This window comes from Lepus europaeus, chromosome 12, assembly GCF_033115175.1.
Source record: "Lepus europaeus isolate LE1 chromosome 12, mLepTim1.pri, whole genome shotgun sequence".
Taxonomy (NCBI): Eukaryota; Metazoa; Chordata; class Mammalia; order Lagomorpha; family Leporidae; genus Lepus; species Lepus europaeus.
The window spans coordinates 40,716,135-40,740,929 of NC_084838.1; the positions used below are offsets into that span (position 1 = coordinate 40,716,135).

The following is a 24,795-nucleotide window of genomic DNA, read 5'->3' on the forward strand; positions in this document are numbered from 1 at the left end:
TTTACAGAGACCAGCGCCGTGGCTTAACAGGCTAATCCTCTGTTCTAGTCCCAGTTGGGGCGCCGGATTCTATCCCGGTTGCCCCTCTTCCAGGCCAGCTCTCTGCTATGGCCCAGGAAGGCAGTGGAGGATGGCCCAAGTCCTTGGGCCCTGCACCCACATTGTAGACCAGGAGAAGCACCTGGCTCCTGGCTTCGGATCAGTGAGATGCGCCGGCCGCAGCGGCCATTGGAGGGTGAACCAACGGCAAAGAAAGACCTTTCTCTCTGTCTCTCTCTCACTGTCCACTCTGCCTGTCAAAAAAAAAAAAAAAAAAATTTACAGATGAGTGGGGCCAGCATCGTGGCACAGCCAGTTAAGCAGCTGCCCACAACACTGGCATCTCGTATGGCTACTGGTTTGAGTCCTAGCTTGTTCCACTTTCAATCTAGCTCCCTGCTGATACACCTGGGAAGGCAGCAGAAGACGGCCCAAGTCCTTGGGCCACTTTACCACATGGGAGACTGAATGGAACTGGCTTCATCCTGACCCAACCCTGGCTGTCTTGGCCATTTGGAAAATGGATCAGCTGATGGAAGATTCTCTCTCTCTCTCTCTCTCTTTCTCGTGTGTGTGTGTGTCTCCACCTCTATTTCTGTAATTCTGCTGTCAAATCTTTAAAAAATAATTTACAGATAGAAACAAGATTCAGAAAGGTTAAGTGACTTGTGCAAGCTCATACAGCTACTAGGTAACCAACCTGGACTTCTCCAAACCTGGAGATACTGGACTTGGTTGGAAATGCATAAATGAAACCTTTTCTTCTCACCTGTTCTGGATCCCTCGGGAACTGGCATAGTGGCACAGCAGGTTAAGCCATTGCCTACTATGCCACCATTCCATATGAATGCCATTTAAGTTCTGGCTTTTCAACTTCCAACCCAGCTCCCTATTAATGTGCCTGGGAAGGCAGCAGATGATGGCCCAAGTCCTTGGGTCCTTGCCACCCACGTGGGAGACCAGGATGGAGCCCTAGTATCCTGACGTGGGCCTTGTCCAGCCCTGGCTGCTGTGGCCATCTGGAGAATGAGCCAGCAAGTGGAAGATCAGTCGATCTCTCTGTAACTCTGCCTTTAAACTAAATAAATAAATCTTTAAAGAAGAACCATTCTAGGCCAGTGTTGTGGCATAGCTTGTAAAGCCACTGCCTGCAGTTACCAGCATCTCATGTGGATGCCAGTTTGAGTACTGGCTGCTCCACTTATGTGTTTTTGTTTTTTAAGATTTATTTTATTTATTTGAAAGGCAGAGTTATACAGACGGAGAAACAGAAAGAGATCTTCGATCCACTGGTTCACTCCCCAAATGACTGCTATGGCCATGGCTGGGCCAGGCCAAAGTCAGGAGCTTCTTCCAGGTCTCCCACATGGGTGTAGGGGCCCAAGCACCTGGGTCATCCTCTGCTGGATTAGCAGGGAGCTGGATCAGGAGTGGAGTAGCTAGGACTCAAATTGGTGCCCACATGGAATGCTGGTACTGCAAGCAGCAGCTTAATACAGTACCAGCTGCTGGCTGCTCCACTTCTGATACAGCTGCCTGCTCATGGCCTGGGAAAAGCAGCAGAAAATGGCACAAGTACTTGGACCCCTGCCACCTTGTGGTAAGAGGGCATTTTCTTTCTTTCTTTCTTTCTTTTTTTTTTTAAATTAATTAATTAATTAATTAATTTGGAAGGCAGATACAGAGAAAAAAGGAGAGAGAGAAATCTTCCATCTGCTGATTCACTCCCCAAATGGCCACAACAGCTGGGGGTGGGCCAGGAGCCAGGAGCTCCATCTGGGTCTTCCAGATAGGTACAAGGGACCAAGCACTTAGGCCATCTTCCACTGCTTTCCTAGGCACATAGGTAGGAAGCTGGATTGAAACTGGAGCAACTGGGACTCAAACCAGTGCCAAGATGGGATACTGGCACAGTAGGCGGAGGCTGAACCTCCTACACCACTGCACCAGCCCACAGCCCTCAGATTCTATAGGAGAAACTCAGATTTTTCCAAATTGTAGTTCAGTTTATACTTACCTCTTATCAAACTCACTGCCCCTGGGACGAGTGTTGTGCTGTAGCAAGTTAAGCTGCTGCTTGTGACACTAGCATCCTGTATCAGAGTACCGGTTCAAGTCCTGGCTATTCTGCTTCCAGTATTGCTTCCTGGCAAGGCAGCAGAAGATAGCCCAGGAACTTGGGTCCCTGCCACACATGTGGAAGACTTAGGAGTTCCAGGTTCCTGGTTTTCACCTGGCACAGATCTGACTGTTATGGCCATTTGGGGAGTGAACCAGCAGATGGAAGACCTCTCTCTGTCACTTTGCCTTTCAAATTGTTTTTTAAATGTAAAAACTTCCTGCTTCTGTATTACAGAACAGACACTATATGGATCAGTGCTCAACCTTCAATGGAAGTAGCAGATTCTGATTTGATAGGTCTGTGTCCAGCCAGTGCTTCAACATTTCTCAGAAGCGCTTGTGTATTCCTTTGAGTACTAGAGGTCTATATCATTGGCTGTTAAGCTTGGGAATCGTAAGACTTACATGGAGGAAGTTGAAAAAAATTCAATTTTGGTGGATGCAAATTCAGAAATTTGTAAAGAACTTGTAGGATAGGGCCTGAATTTTTGTTAAATTCCCCAGTTTATTTTTTTTTTATTTTTATTTTTTACTTTGTTGACAGGCAAAGTTAGACAATGAGAGAGAGAGAGACAGAAAGAAAGGTCTTCCTTCTGTTGGTTTACCCCCCAAATGGCCGCTACAGCCGGCGCACTGAGCCAATCCGAAGCCAGAAGCCAGGTGCTTCTTCCTGGTCTCCCATGCGGGTGCAGGGCCCCAGCACTTGGGCCATCCTCCACTGCCTTCCTGGGCCACAGCAGAGAGCTGGACTGGAAGAGGAGCAACCGGGACAGAACCGGCACCCCAACCAGGACTAAAACCTGGGGTGCCGGCGCCGCAGGTGGAGGATTAGCTTAGTGAGCCACAGCGCTGGCCTGCCCCAGTTTATTTTAAGATTTATTTTGGGGGCTGGCTCTGTGGCATAGCTGGTAAAGCTATTGCCCGCAGTGTCGGCGTCCCATATGGGCATTGGTTTGAGTCCCAGCTGCTCTACTTCCAATCCAGCTCCCTGCTAAAGCAACTGGGAAAGCAATGGAAGATGGTCCAAGTCCTTGGGCCCCCCTATACCCACTTGGGAAACCTGGAAGAAGCTCCTAGCTCCTGGCTTCAGATCAGCCCGGCTCTAGCCATTGTAGCCACGTGGGGAGTAAACTAGCAGATGGAAGACCTCTCTCTCTCTCTGCCTCTGCCTCTTCCTGTAACTCTGCTTTTCAACTAAATAAATAAATCATTAAAAAAAAAAAAGATTCATTTTTGTTTATTTGAAAGAGACAGAGAGAGAGATTTCCTGTCTGCAGTTCACTTACCAAATGTCTACAACAGCAAAGCTGGAGCCAGGAGCTTGAAACTCAATCTTCCTCATGGGTAATAGGGACCCATGTACTTGGGACATCACCTCCTAGATGAGCAGGAAGCTGGAGCAAAAGGAGAAGAGCCAGGGTTTGAACCAAGAACTCTAGTATAGGATGCAGGCATCCCAAGAAGCATCTTAATTAACCATTGTATCAAATGCCTGCCCTGATGGCAAATTTTTTTTTTTTAAGACTTATTTATTTGAAAGGCAGAGTACAGAGAGATCTTCCATCCACTGGTTCACTGCCTAAATGCTCTCAATAGGCTGGGCCAGGCCGAAGCGAGGAACCACTAACTCCATTTGGGTCTCCCAAGTGGGTGGCAGGGGCCTAAGTCCCTGGGCCATCTTCTGCTTTCCCAGGTGTGTTTAGCAGGGAGCTGGATTGGAAGCAGAGCAGCAGGACTCAAACCAGTGCTCTGATGCAGGATGCCAGCTTTGCAGGTGATGGCTTAAACTGCTGTGCCACAACACCAGCCCCAGGATTTTATTTATTTATTGAAAGACAGATGGTCAGAGACAGAGATCTTCCTTCTGCTGGTTTATTACCCAAATGTCCTCAACAGCCAGGGCTGTGCCAGACTGAAGCCAGGAGTCTGGAACTCAGTTGAGGTCTGCCATGTGGGTGGCAGGGATCCAACTTGGGCTATCACTTGCTGCCTTCCAAGGTGTACATTTGATGACAGGATTCTAATACAGCTTGCTAGGCTGTGATGTATATGAGGGCAGAGATTTTTTTTCTCTAATCATAGTTGTGCATTTGTAGCACCTAGAACAGTATTGGTGGATGAAGGAAGGAAGGAACTGTTGAATCACATGAAGTGTTTGATAATAACTTCCTCTAAGGCTGATATTTTCCAAAAAACGTTTCTCTGAGTTGGAGGCTAATAGAGTTTAGGTTGATAAAGAGGTAAAGGAAGCACTTCAGACAGAGATAGCAGCATGAGCAAAGGCAGGGAGGCCTAGAAGTGAGTGTGTATGCCAGATAGAAGCATTACATAGCATTAACTTATTTGTCATGTGTCTCCAGTTGTTCCAGAAAGCCTAGTAATATTTATAGGGATGTTTACAGGGCTGGGCCAGGCTGAAGCCAGGAGCCAGGAGCCAGGAGCTTCTTCTGGGTCTCCCATATGGGTGCAGGGGCCCAAGCACTTGGATTATCCTCCACTGCTTTCCCAGCCAGGTGTGTTAGCAGGGAGCTGGATCTGAAGTGGAGTAGCCAGGACTACAACAAGTGCCCATATGGGATGCGGGCACTGCAGGCAGCAGTTTTACCCCTATGCCACAGGGCTGGCCCCTTTTATATATATATATATATATATATATATATGTATATATGTATATATATTTTTTCTTTTAAAGATTTACTTATTTGGCCGGCGCCGTGGCTCAACAGGCTAATTCTCCGCCTTGCGGCGCCGGCACACCGGGTTCTTGTCCCGGTTGGGGCGCCGGATTCTAACCTGGTTGCCCCTCTTCCAGGCCAGCTCTCTGCTATGGCCCGGGAAGGCAGTGGAGGATGGCCCAAGTCCTTGGGCCCTGCACCCGCATGGGAGACCAGGAGAAGCACCTGGCTCCTGGCTTTGGATCAGTGAGATGCGCCAGCCGCAGCGGCCATTGGAGGGTGAACCAATGGCAAAGAAAGACCTTTCTCTCTGTCTCTCTCTCTCTCTCACTATCCACTCTGCCTGTCAAAAAAAAATAATAACTTAAAAAAAAAAAAATTTACTTATTTGAGAGGCAGAGTTAACAGAGGAGAGACTCGTTCATTCCCCAAATGGCCACAGTGGCTGGAGCTGGGCCAATCCAGAACCAGGAGCCAGGAGCTTCTTCCAGGTCTCCTACATGGATGCAGAGGCCCAGGCATCATTCACTGCTTTCCCAGGCCATTAGGGAGCCGGATTGGAAGTGGAGCATCTGGGACTAAAACCGATGCCCATATGGGATGCCTGTGCTGCAGGTGGAGGCTCAACCTGCTGTGCCACAGTGCTGGCCCCAGGACTTTTCTTGTATTTACAGGTATCTGTGTAGGTGAGGATTAGGTGTATAAAATATGCCCAAACTGATAGACAGCTGTGTTTTTCTTTGGCTCTTTGTGTCCATAGTCTAATTTAAGGCCTCTTCAAAATCTCAGGTAGTGCTTACTATTTCCTTTCTGTGTCCATGTAGCATATTGTACCTATTCCAACATTATATTTACTTGTTTTGTTTCATTTGACTAATAGCTCTCACCATGCCTTTAATAATCCCCAGAGTTGGAGCCCGTGTTGTGGCATAGCGAGTAAAGCTACCATGTGATGCTGGCATCCCATGTGGGCACTGGTTCAAATCCTGGCTGCTTTGCTTCCTATCTGGTTTCCTAATCATGGCCTGGGAAAAGCAGCAGAAGATGGGCCAAGTCCTTGGGCCCTTGCACTCACATGGGAGACCCAGATGAAGTTCCTGTCACCTGGCTCTGGCCTGGCCCAGTCCTGGCCATTGCAGCCATCTAGGGAGTGAACCAGAGGATGGACGATTCTCTCTCTCCATCTGTCTCTCCCTCTCTCTATAACTCTGGCTTTCAACTAAGTAAATCTTTCAAACAAAATAATAATTCCCTGTGTTAAGCATGGCATTAATTAAATGTTTGAATGATCATTGAACAAATAGATGTGTATACCCAGTGTCAGTCACATTAAATAGAAACTGTGTTCATGGGGGCCAGCGCAGTGGCATAGCGGGTAAAGCCACTGCCTGCAGTGCCAGCATCTCATATGGGCACCGATTTGAGTCCCAGCTGCTCCACTTCCAATCCAGCTCTCTGCTATGGCCTGGGAAAGCAGTAGAAGATGGCCTACGTCCTTGGACCCCCTGCACCCACGTGGGAGACCCAGAAAAAGCTCTTGGCTCTGGCTTTGGATCGGTGTGCAGCTCTGGCCATTGCAGCCAACTGGGGATGGAAGATTCCTCCCCCTCTCTGCCTCTCCTTTTCTCTCTGTGTAACTCAAATAAATAAATAAATCTTTATTTAAAAAAAAAGAAAGAAAGAAACTATTCAGCTTCTGTATGCCTTTTCTCTTACAGCTGTTTGTAGTGGATGTCCAAACAAGCCAGATCACCAAGATCCCCATTCTGAAAGACCGGGAGCCTGGAGTCATGACCCAGCAGGGCTGTGGTATTCATGCCATTGAACTGAATCCCTCTAGAACACTGTTAGCCACGGGCGGAGACAACCCCAACAGTCTTGCCATCTACCGACTGCCCACTCTGGATCCTGTGTGTGTGGGAGATGTAAGTTTTTCCAATAGTTGTACTTTGTGGTAGCCTTGTTTTAAATGGGACCCAGTAGGTAACATGGATCCTCTTTCCCCTGCCCCAGCCCACTTGGGAGGGGTAGGATCCTATACATTTCTGCTGACTCTAGGGACTTAGGGATGGAGAAAGCAGAAGGCAGACTGGGCTGCTTATGGGATGTATCAGGCATATTGACAGAGTGTGTGTATATTTGACAAAGAGGCCATACACTTTGGGGGCCATCAGCAGTGTGTTTCCATTGGAATCCAGTGTCCACATATCTTCCACTACCCATAGTCAGCAAATTTTATGAAGTCATTCATCCAGCAACTATTTATTGAGTCTTCTATGGCCAGGCATTGTTTGAGACTAGGGACACAGCAATAAAGGAAACAGACAAGGCCCTTAGCTCTTGAAGCCTGCATTCTAGTGGACTGTGACATGTAAGCCAATTTACAGCTGTATCAACCAATAAATTTTCCCAGTACCATGTCAGATGGGATAAGTGCCGTGAAGAATGAAGACAAGCTAAAGGGATAGAGAGTGAGGTGAAACATACTGTTTCAGAGGATCTTCAGGGAAAACCTCATTTGAGCAGGGAGACTTAAAGGAAATGACAGTACGAGTTACATTGATGCCTGAAGTACAACAGTTCCAGATAGAAAATAGAATGCCCAAAGACCTCCCAAGGGGGAAGGCTAGAGCTGTGTCCCCTGGATTTAGTTAGTACTCACAAAAGGCCTATTGCATTCCAACCTTGAGCTCCAGAGAGAGCCTAAATATTATAGGATCATGCCCTGTGGGTTGAGATCACTAGAGACTTGAGTTGAAATTTATTGTTCATGACAATCCTTATTTCACTAACTTCTTGTTTTCCTTCCTGTACGTGTCACTTTGTCCTCTTCCAGGATGGACACAAGGACTGGATCTTTTCCATTGCCTGGATCAGTGACACTATGGCAGTGTCTGGTAAAGTTGCATTTTTATAGGGAGCCTTTGGGGTGGTAGGAAGATGGGTTGAAAGGGGATAGCAGTAAGATAGGAAATAACCCAGTAAGCTGAGAGCACTGGGCGTAGGTCAGGAGGCCTTGTTTCCAGGACTGGCTCTTTCTCAGACTTACCTTGTAGTTTTCTTCGTTTCTCCTGTTTTTTTTTTTTTTTTTTTTTTTTTTTTTTTTAAATTTATTTGAAAGGCAGAGTTACAGAGAGGCAGAGGCAGAGAGACAGAGGTCTTCCATCCACTGGTTCACTCCGCAGATGGCTGGATGTGCTGATCCAAAGCCAGGAGCTTCTTCTGGGTCTCCCACATGGGTGCAGGGCCCAAGCACTTGGGTCATCTTCTACTGCTTTCCCAGGCCATAGCAGAGAGCTGGATCAGAAGTGGAGCAGCCAGGTCTCGAATCGGTCCCAATATGGGATGCCAGCACTGCAGGCAGCGGCTTTACCCACCACACTGCAGCACCAACCCCTCTTCTGTATTTTAAATTCCTAAATGGGAGGTACTGGCATATTTCACTATTTGTATTTTGCCTTGGTCCCAAAAGCATGTGTGGGAACATGTTAGCCACAATGTTTTTGTAGGGTTTCATCGAAATAATGATTGTGAACGTGTTTTGGAAAAGTTGATATGCTCTTTGAAATATTGGAAGCAATTATCCTTTTCTGTATAACTGTTTAGCATGAAGTTTCTTATTAGTAAAGATACAAGATTGCAAGGGGTGAGGGAGGTTGGGATTTCTTCTCCAGTGGTTAAAACAGATTAAAAAACATGGAGAAATGGGCCGGTGCCGTGGCTCAACAGGCTAATCCTCCACCTTGCGGCGCCGGCACACCGGGTTCTAGTCCCGGTTGGGGCGCCGGATTCTATCCCGGTTGCCCCTCTTCCAGGCCAGCTCTCTGCTATGGCCCGGGAAGGCAGTGGAGGGTGGCCCAAGTCCTTGGGCCCTGCACCCGCATGGGAGACCAGGAGAAGCACCTGGCTTCTGGCTTCGGATCAACGAGATGCGCCGGCCGCAGCGGCCATTGAAGGGTGAACCAATGGCAAAAAGGAAGGCCTTTTTCTCTCACTATCCACTCTGCCTGTCAAAAAAAAAAAAAAAAAAAAAAAAGGAGAAATGAATTTAGAGAAACTAACCTAGAGTTACATGGCTACTTTCTGGGTACCCACAGCAGCCTAAAAAGTTGGCTCAGAGTGCTCAGCAGTTTTGCTGGGTACCCATTCTACCTCATTCCAGATTACCAAGAAAAATACTTTATCCTCCGCCTTGCGGCGCCGGCACACCGGGTTCTAGTCCCGGTCGGGGCACCGATCCTGTCCCGGTTGCCCCTCTTCCAGGCCAGCTCTCTGCTGTGGCCAGGGAGTGCAGTGGAGGACGGCCCAAGTGCTTGGGCCCTGCACCCCATGGGAGACCAGGATAAGCACCTGGCTCCTGCCATCGGAACAGCGCAGTGTGCCGGCCGCAGCGCGCTACCGCGGTGGCCATTAGAGGGTGAACCAACGGCAAAGGAAGACCTTTCTCTCTGTCTCTCTCTCTCTCTCACTGTCCACTCTGCCTGTCAAAAATAAAAAAAAAAAAAAAGAAAAAAAGAAAAATACTTTAATTGAATTGTTGGCAAAGCAATAGAAAGCAGCCAGAAGGGAAGTTAAGTCTAATTAAGAATCATAGTCAAAGTCAGGTGGCCTAGAGGGATTCAGAAGCTTTTGGATACCCTGTCATTTGGTCTACCCAAGGAGTGAGAGCTCCTTGAAGGATGAAGGCTGAGTCATTTCACCTCTGGGGACCATCCCTCTGAGGGTAAACTGCACTAAATGTCATTGTTGGGAACCAAGACTTGTATCTGGCTTTTTGAGGAAACCTGCCATCTCTTCTTTCACACACCCTGCTAGTGTCCTGTATACTTGGCTGATAATCCCATGTCTGCATTTACTGAACAATAGAAGGATTTAAAATATTGGCTCTGATATTAGAAACCTGAACATGAGTCCTGATTCCACCACTTATTAATACAGTGACTTTAAGAAAGTTACTCATGCTTTTTGAGACTTGGTTTCTCCATCTGCAATACGGAAAATGATTGGGGTGTGCTCTAGATTGTCATTGAACAAATTAAATGAGATAATGCATAGTGGCTGCCATGTTGAAAGTGCTTAGTAGTTAACCATTAAAAACTCAGCATCTCCCTTCCAAGACCGTCCCTCTGACACTGACTTGTGTTGGTGAATGCTCCCACCTGCTTCCCAGTGCTCAGCCAGAGAACTAAGACTCATCTAGGGCTCTTCACTCTGTGTGAATACTATTTTCTGAAATATATATATATATATATATTTTTTTTTGACAGGCAGAGTGGACAGTGAGAGAGAGAGAGACAGAGAGAAAGGTCTTCCTTTTCTGTTGGTTTACCCCCCAAAGGCCCCTGTGGCCAGCACACTGCGCTGATCCAAAGGCAGGAGCCAGGTGCTTCCTCCCGGTCTCCCATGCAGGTGCAGGGCCCAAGCACTTGGGCCATCCTCCACTGCCTTCCCAGGCCACAGCAGAGAGCTGGACTGGGGTGCCGGCGCCACAGACGGAGGATTAGCCTAGTGAGCTGCAGTACCGGCCTGAAATATTTCTGAAATCCATCAATTTATTTTCTATTTTCTTTTTTTTTTTTTAAGATTTATGTATTTATTTGGAAGAGTTACACAGAGGGAGGAGAGGCAGAGAGAGAGAGAGAGAGAGAGAGAGGTTTTCCATCCGTTGATTTGTTCACCAATTGGCCGCAACAGCCGGAGCTGCGCAGATCTGAAGCCAGGAGCTACTTCCGGGTCTCCCACGTGGATGCAGGGGCCCAAGGACCTGGGCCATCTTCCATTGATTTCCCAGTGCCATAGCATAGAGCTAGATCAGAAGTGGAGCAGCTGGATCTCTAACCGGTGCCCATATGAGATGCCGGCACTACGGGCGGCGGCTTAACCCACTAAGCCACAGCGTCAGCCCCTATCTTCTATTTTCTCTAGTGCTCATCATTTATCTCTTGAGTTATCATCATTTCCCTTAAATATTAACTTTTTCCTTAATACAAATTTTGGAGACAGCATTGTGGCACAGCAGGTTAAGCCAGATTTTTGTTTTGTTTTAAAAGATTGATTGATTTAAAGGTCAACAAGAGAGAGAGAGATTTTCCATCTATTGGTTCACTCCCCACATGGCCACAATGGTCATCCCTGGGCCAGGGCAAAGCCAGGATCCAGGAGCTTTATCTGGGTTTCCCACATGCAGGGTCTCAAGCAAATGGTCCATCCTCTGCTGCTGTTCCCAGGCCGTTAGTAGGAAGCTTGATCAGAAGTGAAGCAGGGATGGGGCCAGTCCTGTGGCATAGCCTGCAGTGCCAGCATCCCACTTGGGTGCAGGTTCAAGTCCCGACTGCTCCACTTCTGATCCAGCTCTCTGCTATGGCCTGGGAAATCAGTAGAAGATGGCCCAAGTCCTTGGGCCCCTGCACCTTCATGGAAGACTCGGAAGAAGCTCCTGGCTCCTGGCTTCAGATCAGTGCAGCTTTGGCCTTTGTGGCCATCTGGGGAGTGAACCAGTGGATGAAAGATCTTTCTCTCTGTCCTTCTCCATCCCTCTCTCTTCCTCTCCCTCCCTCTCCCTATTCCTCTTTCTCTTTCTTTTTTTTCTTTTTCTTTTTTTTTTTTTTTTTTTGACAGGCAGAGTGGATAGTGAGAGAGAGAGAGACAGAGAGACAGGTCTTCCTTTTTGCCATTGGTTCACCCTCCAATGGCCGCTGCGGCCGGCGCATCTCACTGATCCGAAGCCAGGAGCCAGGTGCTTCTCCTGGTCTCCCACGCGGGTGCAGGGCCCAAGGACTTGGGTCATCCTCCACTGCCTTCCCGGGCCATAGCAGAGAGCTGGCCTGGAAGAGGGGCAACCGGGTTAGAATCCGGCGCCCCAACCGGGACACCGGTGTGCCGGCGCCGCAAGGCGGAGGATTAGCCTGTTAAGCCACGGCGCCAGCCGCCTCTTTCTCTTTCTCTTCCTCTCCATCTCTCTCTGTGTAAATCTTTCAAATAAATAAATACATCTTTTAAAAAAGAAGAAGAAGAAGAAGTGGAGCAGGGGCTGGTGCTGTGGTGCAGCAAGTTAGAGCCCTGGCCTGCAGTACCAGCATCCTATATGGGTGCTGGTTTGAGTCCTGGCTGCTCCACTTCTGATCTTGCTACCTGCAAATGGCCTGGGAAAGCAGCAGAGGATGGGCAAGTGCTTGGGCCCCTGCACCCACGTGGGAGACCCAGAAGAAGTTCCTGGCTCCTGGCTTTGGATTGGCCCTGCTCTGGCTGTTGGGACTATTTGGGTATGGAAGACCTCTCTCTCTCTCTCTCTCTCTCTCTCCCCCCCCTCCCCCTCCCCCCCTCCCCCTCTCTCCCCCTCCCTTCCTCCCTCCCTCTGTAACTGTCTTTCAAATAAATAAAATAAATCTTAAAAAAAAAAAAAAAAAATGGAGCAGCCAGGACTCTGACATGCTCACATAGGATGTCAGTGATGCAGGCTGAGACTTAGCCCAGTACGCCACAGCCCTGACCCCAGAGCAGACTATATCTCTAAGTCATTCAAAGCATGGCTCTAAAAGCTTAAGCACTGATCTAGAATGGAGAGTCCTATTGACTATGGATGCATGCCAAGCACCCTAAGCATTTCACCTGGAAAATAACTGAACTGTATGAAACTGTACAAAATTTTTTAAAAATCCACCAGGGGCTTATGCTGTGGTCTAGCAGGTTAAGCCTCCTTCTGCAGTTCCAGCATCCCATATGGATAAGGTATGAGTCCCGGATGCTCCACTTCCAATCCAGCTCTTTGCTAATGTGCCTGGGAAAGCAGCTGACAATGTGGGTGCACCCAGATGAAGCTCCTGGCTTCAGCTTGGCCCAGCCCCAGCCTTTGTGGCCATTTGGGGAGTAAACCAACAGATAGAAGGTATCTCTCTCTCTCTCTCTCTCTCTCTTTCTCTCTCTCTCTCAGCACTGTGGTGTAGCAGATAAAGCCAACATCCTATATGGGCACTGGTTCTAGTCCTGGCCGTTCCACTTCTTATCCAGCTCTCTGCTGTGGCCTGGGAAAACAGCAGAAGATGACCCAAGTGCTTGGGCCTCTGCACCCACATTGGAGACCCGGAAGAAGCTCCTGGCTCCTTGCTTCAGACCAGTCCAGCTCCAGCCATTGTGGCCATTTGGGGAATGAACCAACCAATCAGAGAGATGGAAGGTCTCTCTCTGCCTCTCCTTCTCTCTTTCTCTTTAACTCTGCCTTTCAAATAAATAAATAAATTTCTTTTTAAAAAATTCACCAACCATTTTAAGCTTAAAGGTTCTATTTCATCTCCTAGACCTTAGTTGAGTTGTCCTCTTAGTATGAGTATTAAAATGCCCACTGCTCAGTTTGGGGTGAGCCACCTGACCAAGTTTCAACCCATCAGAGGAAGATTTGCAGATAGTCAAACTAAGAAGCTCTTGGCTTCTGTGGGATCATCCCATGGAGAGTCCATGTGTTTCTAACATCTGTGTTCTCCCTGCCTTGCAGGCTCACGTGATGGTTCTATGGGACTCTGGGAGGTGACAGATGATGTGTTGACCAAAAGTGATGCAAGGCACAACGTGTCACAGGTCCCTGTATATTCCCACATCACTCACAAGGCCTTAAAGGACATCCCCAAGGAGGACACAAACCCTGACAACTGCAAGGTCCGGGCTCTGGCCTTCAATGACAAGAACAAGGTATGGACTCCACAGGAACCCCTGAAGCCTAGTCTTCTCAGCTTATGTCCTGAGAGGTACACCTCCCTCCTTCCGCAGCTCAGTGCTTCCTCCACTGTCATAAACTCACAGACTAATTCTTGAAGGCTGAGGGATGCTGTTGCAGAATTATAACTGAGGACCGGCCAGTCACCCCTGGGGTTGCTATCAGCAGTATTTGTCTGGGTGCCCATAGGTGGGTCAGCCTCCCAGTTCCCAGGGCTCCTCTGCTTTGACTGTCTGTCATTTGCATATGCCTTGCAGGCGCAGTGTTTGAAGCACAATTTTCATACTTTCCTCTGAAAACAATCACCTTTTCTCCTCTTTGGTTTTCATTTTCTGTTTATTCTTTACTGCCTCCTTTGTCTTCACACGGCTCCTAGGTCTTGCCTGATCATTGAGTCAGATCTTGTGCCACAGAGGTTTTGAGTAGAGTGTTGAGATACAGAGCCTAAAGAGGAGAAAGGCTCCTTCAAAATCTGAAGCAGGCTGCAGTTCGAAGGGTGGTTCCCTTATCTTCCTGTCTTCCACTGTCCTATGACCTGGGGTGGATTTCCCTCTCCTAGATTAGACCCTGCACTTGCAGAAGCCCTCATACTGCAGCTTAATAAAACTGCTTCATCTATGTGCTCTGTGCTAACTGTCCAGTGGGGTGCCTTGAGAATGACAGAATAGTAAGCGCTTTTGAACCACGTGGGTGCCTGTGTTAATGCTAGAGCCTGGACTTGCTTCTTGGGTTCTATCAAGAAGCAGCCTGGGATGATGCTGTGGTGGAGCAGGTTAAGCTGCTGTTTAACTTCCCCGCATCCCCTGTCAAGTCCCAGCTGCTCTGCTTCTAATCCAACACCTTATTCATATGCCCGGAACGTTGGCAGATGATGGCCCAAGTATTTGAGCTCATGTTACCTGGATTTGAGACCCAGATGAGTTCCTGGCTCTTGTCTTTGGCCTGGCCCAGCCCTGGCTGTTGAAGGCATTTGAAGAGTGAGCCAGCAGAATAAAGATCTCTGTCTCTGTCTGTTTTTCTCTGTCTTTCAAATAATTTTTTTTAAAGTGGCTTTAATTTAGTATGCTATCCACCTGTATTCCACTGAGTGAAGTGGTAAGCTGGTAATTACAGGCACCCCTGCGAATCACCATGGGATTCCTTGACCTTCATTCTTCCCTGTTTCTTTCTTTTTATGTATATATGTAGTTTTTTTTAAATTAGTTTTAACAGTTTTTTTGTTTTTGTTTTTATTTTTTTGACAGGCAGAGTGGACAGTGAAAGAGAGAGACAGAGAGAAAGGTCTTCCTTTACCGTTGGTTCACACTCCAATGGCCGCCGCGGCCAGCACGCTGCGGCCGGCGCACCGTGCTGATCCGAAGGCAGGAGCCAGGTGCTTCTCCTGGTCTCCCATGGGGTGCAGGGCCCAAGGACTTGGGCCATCCTCCACTGCACTCCCTGGCCATAGCAGAGAGCTGGCCTGGAAGAGGGGCAACCGGGACAGAATCTGGCGCCCCGACCGGGACTAGAACCCGTGTGCCGGTGCTGCAGGCAGAGGATTAGCCTATTGAGCCGCGGTGCCGGCCAGTTTTAAAAGTTTTATTGTGACTTGTGGATACATTTCTTTATTTTTATTTAAGATTTATTTCTTTATTTGAGAGGCAGAGTTAAAGGCAGAGAGAGGTAGAGACAGAGATCTTCCATACATTGGTTCACTCCCCAAATGGCCACAGCAGCTGGAACTAAGGTGATCTGAATCCAGAAGCCAGGAGCTTCTGGGTCTCCCATGTGGATGCAAGGACTTGGGCCATCTTCTACTGCTTTCCCAGGCCATAGCAGAGAGCTGAATTGGAAGAGGAGCAGCCAGGACACAAACTGACATCCATATGGGATGCTGGCACCATAAGTGGTGGCTTAACCTTCTTCGCCTCAGTGCTGGCCCCTTCCTCTGCTTGCTTGCTTGCTTTTTTTTTTTTTAAGATTTATTTATCTATTTGAAAGGCAGAGTTACAGAGAGCCATAGGCACAGAGAGAGAGAGAGGTCTTCTGCTGGTCCACTCCCCAGATGGCCGCAACAGCCAGAGCTGTGCCATTCCGAAGCCAGGAGCCAGGAGCTTCTTCCGGGTCTCCCACATGGGTGCAGGATCCAAGGATTTGGGCCATCTTCTGCCTTCCCAGGCCTTAGCAGAGAGCTGGATCGGAAATAGAACAACTGAGTCTCAAACCAGCTCCCATATGGTATGCCTACAGTGCAGGTGGCGGCTTAACCCACCTGCTTTCTAATGTGCTGTGGTTGCTATGTGTTGGAATATAATTTGTTGTTCATTGCTGTTGTAGGAATTGGGAGCAGTATCTCTGGATGGCTACTTTCATCTCTGGAAGGCTGAAAATACACTATCTAAGGTATGGTGAACTTGACTCAGTGGTTTTACTTAAAACTTCACTGTATGGTTGAAATACTCTAATTCTCTCTGAGCCTTTTCATTCTTAGCTAAAACATACCAGTTCTCCAAAGATCTGAGCATCTTATTGCACTGGGCATGAGAGTTTGAGTCTCGTGTGCCTCTCTTGGAGAAAAGTCTATTAAAATCAGAGGGGGCAGTTTTCAGATTGCACTGGCTTCCTGAGAGACCCCTGTAATGAACTGTGCTCCTACCCTACTGCCAGGACTACTTGGCACGTGTAAGGGCAGGAAAACCTGGCATTAGGAATCACTGGCATCTGGAGATCAATCAAAATAAGAAAATCATCTCTGAAATAATTGTGTAATGTCATGAGAAAATTAATTTCTTGTACTTAGAAGCTACTGCTGTGCAATTAAACCTACACTTGAGTCATTTGCATTCTTATTGTCCCAGAAGCCTTTGCTGCTCATTGTTTCTGTGATAAGTGTTGTCTCAGGAGGAAGCAAGACACCAGGATTTACTGATTTCTTCTTGTCACAGCAGCCTTTGAGCTCTCTCACCTTCTGTGGTGCCTTGGCTATAGTGGGCACCCACTGAGAATTTGCTGATTGACAACGATTTGGGGTTCAATCTGATTTCAGCTTCTCTGTGCCTAAGCCAGTGTCCTATGAGTATGCTTTATGATGTAGTATGCAGTTCTAGTTCATTTTGGGAATTTCAGGGTAGCCAGAAGTCAGCCCTTTATCTGAAGAGCGCAGTGGCTCTTCCTGGCACAGAGAACAAAGTTGGACGTTAGCTTTAGTGCTATGGGGTTATTCCTGGAAATAATTTGTAGGTGTGGGCCTTTCTCAATACTTCTGATTTTTTTTTTTTTTTTTTTTTTTTGACAGGTAGAGTTATAGACAGTGAGAGAGAGAGACAGAGAGAAAGGTCTTCCTTCCATTAGTTCACTCCCCAAATGGCTGCTATGGCCAGCGCTGCGCCAATCTGAAGCCAGGAGCCAGGTGCTTTCTGTCTTCCTGGTCTCCCATGTGGGCTCAGGGGCCCAAGCATTTGGGCGATCCTCCACTGCCCTCCCAGAGAGCTGGACTGGAAGAGAAGCAACCGGGACTAGAACCCGGCACCCATATGGGATGCTGGCACCGCAGGTGGAGGATTAACCAAGTGAGCCACAGCGCCGGCCTTCGATACCTCTGATTTTATAATTATAGATTTACCTTTTTTCCTGCCTGGGTCTTATTTTTTTTTTAAGATTTATTAATTTATTTGAAAGACAGAATTACAGAGCGCTAGAGGCAGAAAGAGATAGGTCTTCCATCCTCTTGTTCACGCTCCAGATGGCCGCAATGGCTGGAGCTGCACCAATTCAAAGCTAGGAGCCAGGAACTTCCTCCAGGTTTCCAACATGGTGCAGGGGCCCAAGGATTTGGGCCCTCTTCTATTGTTTTCCCAGGCCACAGCTGAGAGCTAGATCAGAAGTGGAGCAGCCACGATTTGAACCAGCACCCATATGGGATGCTGGCACCACAGGCAGCAGCATTATCTGCTATGCCACAGCACCAGCCCCTGGATCTTATTTTTACAATCACCCTTTGTCTTGCATACCTAGGGTGAAGCAAGGTGTTACTTCCTTATTGTTAGGACTCTAGCTTTCTCTGACTTTATGTGGTTTATATACCAGGGAATCGCACAGAGGTGGGGATTCCAAGAATTCCTCTGTGGAATTCCAAGAACAACGTCCTTGCCTCACGCTCTCTAGTGATACCATGCATTGCTTCTCTGTTTTTAGCTGCTCTCCACCAAACTGCCATATTGCCGTGAGAATGTGTGTCTAGCCTATGGGAGTGAATGGTCAGTGTATGCAGTGGGCTCCCAAGCCCATGTCTCTTTCTTGGATCCACGGCAGCCATCATACAACGTCAAGTCTGTCTGTTCCAGGGAGCGAGGCAGTGGTAAGTGTCCCACTGTGTTCATCAAGCTTACACTATGTTGACCTTCAGTTTCTGTGTTGGTTTCCAAACAAATACAGTCATGCATCGTTTAATGATGGGAATACTTTCTGAGAAATGGGTCATTGTGCAAACGTCATAGAGTACTGACACAAGCCTAGACAGTATAGCCTACTATACAACTTGGCTGCATAGTATGTATAAGATTGAGTAAGTGAGAGGCTATGTGTGTGAGTGTATGTGTGACATTAATTCTGACAATATTGTGAGATTAAATCTGACAGAGGAGAAAATGGTACAATCAAGAAATAAGACATAAGATACACGAGGCTGCTGCTGCCATCATGGCATACTGTTTTATAGTAACCTTTTAAAATAAGTAGGAATACACTTTGCAATAACAATAATGATGGGCATTTGGTACAGCAGTTAAGTCAGTGACTAGGATGCCTACATTCCATATAGGAGTACCTGGTTCAGGTTCTGGCTGCTCCATGTTTGATCCAGCTTCCTGATAATGCACACCCTGGGAGGCAGGTGATGGCTCAAATATGTTGGTCCCTCTCACCCACATGGGAGACTTGGATAAATTCTGGGCTCCTGCTCCTGGCTTCACAGCCCTGGCTATTGCAGGCATTTGGGGAGTAACCAGCTGGTTAAAGATCTCTCTCCATTTTCCTGTCTCTTTGCCTTTCAAATAAAAATAAAAGTAAATGATCATTAAAATAACAATAAAAGGATAGTGTCATAAAAATGAAGAGCACAGTGATGTGGTCGGTTGTTACCAGCTATCGTAGGCTGTTCATAATATGTGGCTGTACTACTTTACACAGCTGGCAGCATGGTAGGTTAGTTTACACCAACATCATCACAAACACATGAGTAGTAAATTGCACTACAACATTAGGATGCCTACAGTGGCTGATAGATCACCAAGTGACAAGGTGACAAGAATTTTTCTACTGCGTTACAACCTTTGGGACCACCATCCTATGTGCAGGAGTTATTGACTGGAGGCTTACAGCCCGTGACACTGTGGTGATCTGCATGGAACATGTGGAAATACTTGGTGACACAAGAGGGGAGCATAAGTACACACATACTGCAGCAGTGTCAAACACTACAGACAAACAAACGTGTTGCCACAGAAGCCTTGGTGGAAACCATCAGGCAGGATATTAATGGCTTCCTGTTTTTCCAAAGAGCCTTGCTTTCTGTCTTGTGGTCATTGTTGCCAGGGCCCTGCCTCAACTATTATTCTGTTTATGCCAAAGGATCGGCTGGTGGGGTACAGAGGGGTCCACAAATTGTATACTGTAAATATGTGCAGTGTATGGTATGACAATGATACTTCTCTGAAGCTGACAAAACACTGAGTTCTTTTTTTTTTTTTTTTTAATTTTTTTTTTTTTTTTGACAGGCAGAGTGGACAGTGAGAGAGAGAGACAGAGAGGAAGGTCTTCCTTTTTGCCGTTGGTTCACTCTCCAATGGCCGCTGCGGCCAGCGCATCTCACTGATCCAAAGCCAGGAGCCAGGTGCTTCTCCTGGTCTCCCATGCAGGTGCAGGGCCCAAGGACTTGGGCCATCCTCCACTGCCTTCCCGGGCCATAGCAGAGAGCTGGCCTGGAAGAGGGGCAACCGGGATAGAATCCGGCGCCCCAACCGGGACTAGAACCCGGTGTGCCGGCGCCGCAAGACGGAGGATTAGCCTGTTAAACCACGGCGCCAGCCCAAAACACTGAGTTCTGACAACTAGATGAATTAGGCTTCAGCCTCTAGCCTCTCCTGGCATATTCCCTGTAGAGCATCGTTGTTTGTTGAAGGGAAAAGAAGAGAATTTTTATTTTAAAAGGTAGAGTTACAGGGAGGCAAAGGGAGAGAGAAAGACAGAGGTCTTCCATCTGCTGGTTCACTCCCCAGATGGCTGCAATGGCTGGAGCTGCACTGATCTGAAGCCAGGAGCCAGGAGCTTCTTCTAGGTCTCCCATGTGGGTGCAAGGACCCAAGCACTTGGGCCATCCTCCACTTCTTTTCCCAGGCCATAGCAGAGAGCTGGATCAGAAGTGGAGCAGTTAGAGTGAACCAGGGAATAGAAGACCTTTCTCTACCTCTCAAATAAATAAATAAAATCTTAAAAAAAAAAAAAGGCCGGCGCCACGGCTCAATAGGCTCATCCTCCACCTAGTGGCGCCGGCACACCGGATTCTAGTCCTGGTCGGGGCGCCGGATTCTGTCCTGGTTGCCCCTCTTCCAGGCCAGCTCTCTGCTGTGGCCAGGGAGTGCAGTGGAGGATAGCCCAAGTGCTTGGGCCCTGCACCCCATGGGAGACCAGGATAAGCACCTGGCTCCTGCCATCGGATCAGCGCGGTGCGCCGGCCGCAGCGCGCTGGCCGCAGCGGCCATTGGAGGGTGAACCAACGGCAGAGGAAGACCTTTCTCTCTGTCTCTCTCTCTTACTGTCCACTCTGCTTGTCAAAAAAAAAAAAAAAAAAAAAAAGGTGGAGCAGCTGGGACACAAACTGGCATCCATATGCCAGTGTTGCAGGCTGTAGCTTTACTTGCTACACCACAACCCTACCCCCATCCACTGGTTCATCACTTCCCAAATGACGGTAACAGCCATATCTGTGCTACACTGAAGCCAGAAACCTAGAATTCCATCCAAGTCTCCTTCTTGGATAGCAGGAACTCAAATACATAGGCCATCATCTCTCTATTACCTTCTTGGGCACATTAGCAGGCAACTGGATCGGAAATGGAAGAGCCAGGACTTGAACTAATGCTGTAGTATGGGATGTAGGTGTCCTGAGCAGTGGTTTAACCCACTATACCACAGAACATTTTGGTTACTGTTAACAGGGGTGACTTTTATATAAAGAGGAAGTACTGGTTTCACAAATATTTTGGAGCCTCTCTTCTGTGCTAGGAGACATCTTTGTATCCCATGCAATTATCTGATGCCTGGGTACAGCAGTTGTGTTTTCTCAGTGACCCACAATGATTAGATATCTAAAGTTCACCCTGTGGTGAGGAAGCATACTCTTGTGTGCTTAAGTTTTGGGCTTTCTGTCACCCTCCTAACACACTTAATACCAGCTACAGACTTCCTGCAGTGGCCTGGTGGTAATTTTATATAAGGAAAATAAGGAAGTCTGTTGATGTGATGATTTGTACATATGCAGATCACCCTGAATTGCAGTATAGGCTGGAAACATAATGGCAAAGAGTGTAGTTATGAGTGATGACTCCAGAGTGGGGACGCAGGGAAGTTCCAGGCACACTTACTGTCTTTGGCCAAAAGCATCTGAGGCTTAGTCAGCAATCTGGCATTCTCCACGGCTGGTCGGAGGGCTCCTGTTAGTGCGTGATGGGCGCAGCAGCGTGGCACCAGGGTTCCCTGCTATTGCATGAGCTATGTTTGCCCCTGGAAAAGCATTGTCCGATACTGGAAGGTGCAGTGCAGACTTGGCGTTGGAGAAATTCAGGCGAGCAGACTGCTAAGCTAACACTCTCCCTTCCCTTCTCTGTCTTTCAGGGATCCGGTCAGTGAGCTTCTACGAGCACATCATCACTGTGGGCACAGGGCAGGGCTCCCTGTTGTTCTATGATATCCGAGCTCAGAGATTCCTGGAAGAGAGGCTCTCGGCTTGTTACGGGTCCAAGCCCAGACTGGCGGGGGAGAATCTGAAGCTAACCACTGGCAAAGGCTGGCTGGTGAGTGAGCCCCGCTTGAGTTGATTGCCAAACAGTGGCAGAACAATTATCTCCCTTCTGCCAGCCCCTCCCACAGCCTACCCCCAGGCACTCCTTAGAGCAGGAAAGGAATTTCCTCTCATTTTGCTTTTATGTCTCTATCTGTTGCCTGTGGTTAAACTGAGGCACAAGAAATCAAGTTGCCTGGCCCAGGGTTCCCCTGAAGTGGTAATGGAACAGGAAAGGTTAGGAATCTGCTGCCGAGCTGCTGGCAGATTGTGAAGAGTTCTACTCTAGCTGTTTGGACAAGATTCGAACTGTGTGTACTTCCTCTCTAATGCTCAGTTGAAAACTGAGGCCCCCATTCCCAGGAAAACCAGTCTGCCGACATCAGGTTATAGGTGCGGCGCCCCTCCACTTAAGGAGATCGGAATGCATTCGTGTTTCTGCCCCGTGGCCACAGGGTGCTAACCCGGTCTCTCTGTCTCCCTGTAGAATCACGATGAAACCTGGAGGAATTACTTTTCGGACATTGATTTCTTCCCCAATGCTGTGTACACCCACTGCTACGACTCGTCCGGCACGAAACTCTTTGTGGCAGGAGGTCCCCTCCCTTCAGGGCTCCACGGAAACTATGCTGGGCTCTGGAGCTGATGATCAGTGACAGCTGGCTCTCCCAGAATGCAGATTTACACTGACTTCCACCCGCAGTTTCCTGGTTTCTTCTTTTGAACCCCCCCCCCCCAACTGTGTGAGGTCTCATATTTTAGTGAGAACACCAGGGTTTGTCCATAGTTTAGGCACTCAATAGGAAGAAGCTCTGTACAGAAAGCTGAAGGGCTTTTTATTTTTATTTTTTCTTTTTCCCTTTAGGTAATCAGAATTGTACCCTTTTTTTCTTTCTGGCTTCTCAGCCAAACGTTGCTGATCCCCAGTTAGATGTTTTCGTTAAGTGACACACTCTCCCCTCTCTTGCTTCTTTAGGCAGAAATGACACAGTCCTTCTCACCCTTACTTCACTCTTGAGAGGTAGGGCTCCTTTATAATTATGTGGTTGCTGTCAGACTTTCTGTGAAAGTTTGAGAGCCGTGTGGGAGTGTGTGTGTGCGTGCGTGTGTGTGTGAGAGAGAGCAGGAGAGAGAGAGAGCGAACTTGCATGCATGTAGGTACTGTGTGTCACTGAAGTTATCTGGAGTGAGGATTCCTTGTAATTAAAATATTTATAAAAGAAACAACTTTATTCACCAAGTCCAGCTTTGGGGCTAGTCTGTATCTTGTGTGTTAAAGTCTAACACTGAATATAGGAAGGAAAACACATCACCACTGGGAAAATCCTTGAGCGAGAGCACAGCCTTCCTGGGGCCTCCCCTGCCGGGACTCCCGAGCGATCCAACCCTACCTGTGTCCTCCGGGTGAGGACACCTCTGGGGCTGTCACTTCCACTTCCCAGCTTCCCCTCCACTCAGCCGGTGGCCACTCCTCTGAAACCTGAGTCTGCATCCAGAGGCAGCTCTGCACACTGCAGGGCGTCACAGGACTTGGTGAAGAGTTTGCATCCCAGCCTCCCTCTCCCTTCCTGCCCTCCAGCAAGACCTGGCCCGTGCGTCCTGGGCTGGGGCTAGGGGCCTCCAGTCTGTCACGATTCACATAGCTCCCTTGGCTTGGAAGACTTCTCTGCCATTCTTCCAGTCTCCCCAATGGATTCTGCTGTTGCTTCCTAAACTGGGTTCAATCCAGGAGGGTGAGGGTGCGCAGGGGGTTTATCCATGTATAGTGAGTGTGTCATGCGTGGAATATTCATTTCCTCAATGCAGTGAAGCTTGGGGTTGAAGCTCTCCCTCCTCTGTGTGGGCTCGGCCCTAGGTCAGTGAGGGGGTGGCCTGCAGCCAGTAACATTGTGCATGTAAAAGCCTCGACGTGATTAGTACTTGTCTGTTCCTCCCTTGAAACTGTCTGTTTTGTCTGAGGTTTTAAACTTGCGGGCAACTGACTCACCGTGAGGTCCAGTTGCTCCCTGTTTTTTTATGCATCATGTGGAAGATAACAGCTGTCCCCACCCACAGATTGCTCCTCTAAGCACATACTCTGCTTCTCTCAGCATCTCCTGGGGAAAGGAAAAGTCGCTTACTACCGTACCCCAGAGTGTTTGCTGCTTTCCCAGATATCCCTCCTCCCTGGGTATAAGTAGGGAGGCTCATCATGGAACAGGGCAGTGGGGAGAGGAGACAGCAGGTTCCCCAGAGGGGTTGGCATACAGCACGCCCCACAGGTTCTGGAATTCTCATCTTCTAACCTAGAGAAATAGGTGCTATAAACAGGGAATTAAGCAAAATGCTGGATGCTATAAACCTTTTAATTGTCTTAATTTTTTTTTTCTATTATTAAACTACAGGCTGTAGATTTCTTAGTTCTCACAGAACTTCTATCGTTTTAAACTGACTTGTATATTTAAAAAAAAAAAAATCTCAAGTAGGATGTTTTGTACTGTTTGCCAAGACCCTCTTCTGTGATGGGTAATGAGTTTGATTGTTTGAGATTTTCTGTTTTTAAAAATGTAGCACTTGACTTTTTGCCAAGGAAAAAAATAAATATTACTCCAGTGCACAGTGGCTTGAGTGACTGTGTATAGCCCATAGGTTGGGTGGGGGAGAGGATGGGGGTGCTCAAATGACTGGCAGGAAGCTTGGCTTGGGGTGCTGGGGTTGCCGGAGTGGGGGACAGTGGGAGAACACAAGAATGTCTCAAGATCAGAGACATAAATAGGAAGACCTGCTTGCTCCTGATTCCCCACCACACACCTCATCATTACTCTGGGGTCCAGCTGAGAGTGGATGTGCCCGGGGGAGGTAGTGTGGCTCACTGGCTGAAGATGAGGGCAGTGCTCATGCACCTTACTCAGACTAGGAATGTAATTTTTTTCTTTATTTGAAAGAAATTTTTGTCACTGGTTCACTCCCTAGATACCCTGAGACAGCTGGGTCAGGCAGAAGCCAGAGACACCAGATCTCCATGCAGGTTTCCCATGTGGGTGGCAGGGTTCCAAGTATCTGAGCTATCACCGGCTGCCTCCTGGGGTTTGCATTAGCAGGAAGCTGGATCAGAAGCAGAGGCGGGACTTAAACCAGGCACTCCAATATGGGTTGTGGGTATCCCAAACAATATCAACCACTGTGCCAAAGGTCCACCCCTGGCTAGGGGTGTGAGCAAGGTGACCAGTTCCTGTGGT

At 48.1% G+C, this 24,795-nt stretch overlaps 1 protein-coding gene across 1 annotated transcript in view; it reads left to right on the forward strand.

The window, feature by feature from the left end:
- The window catches only part of DCAF12 (DDB1 and CUL4 associated factor 12), a 42,737-nt gene extending 18,569 nt beyond the window's left edge, over positions 1 to 24,168 (forward strand). Inside the window, exons 3-9 of the mRNA XM_062208058.1 lie at positions 6,554 to 6,760; positions 7,672 to 7,732; positions 13,324 to 13,517; positions 15,859 to 15,924; positions 17,716 to 17,878; positions 21,412 to 21,590; positions 22,065 to 24,168. Coding sequence (XP_062064042.1) covers positions 6,554 to 6,760; positions 7,672 to 7,732; positions 13,324 to 13,517; positions 15,859 to 15,924; positions 17,716 to 17,878; positions 21,412 to 21,590; positions 22,065 to 22,223 — 1,029 coding nt within the window. The 3' untranslated portion in view covers positions 22,224 to 24,168. The remainder of the gene's footprint in view (positions 1 to 6,553; positions 6,761 to 7,671; positions 7,733 to 13,323; positions 13,518 to 15,858; positions 15,925 to 17,715; positions 17,879 to 21,411; positions 21,591 to 22,064) is intronic.
- The last annotated feature ends 627 nt before the right edge of the window (positions 24,169 to 24,795 follow it).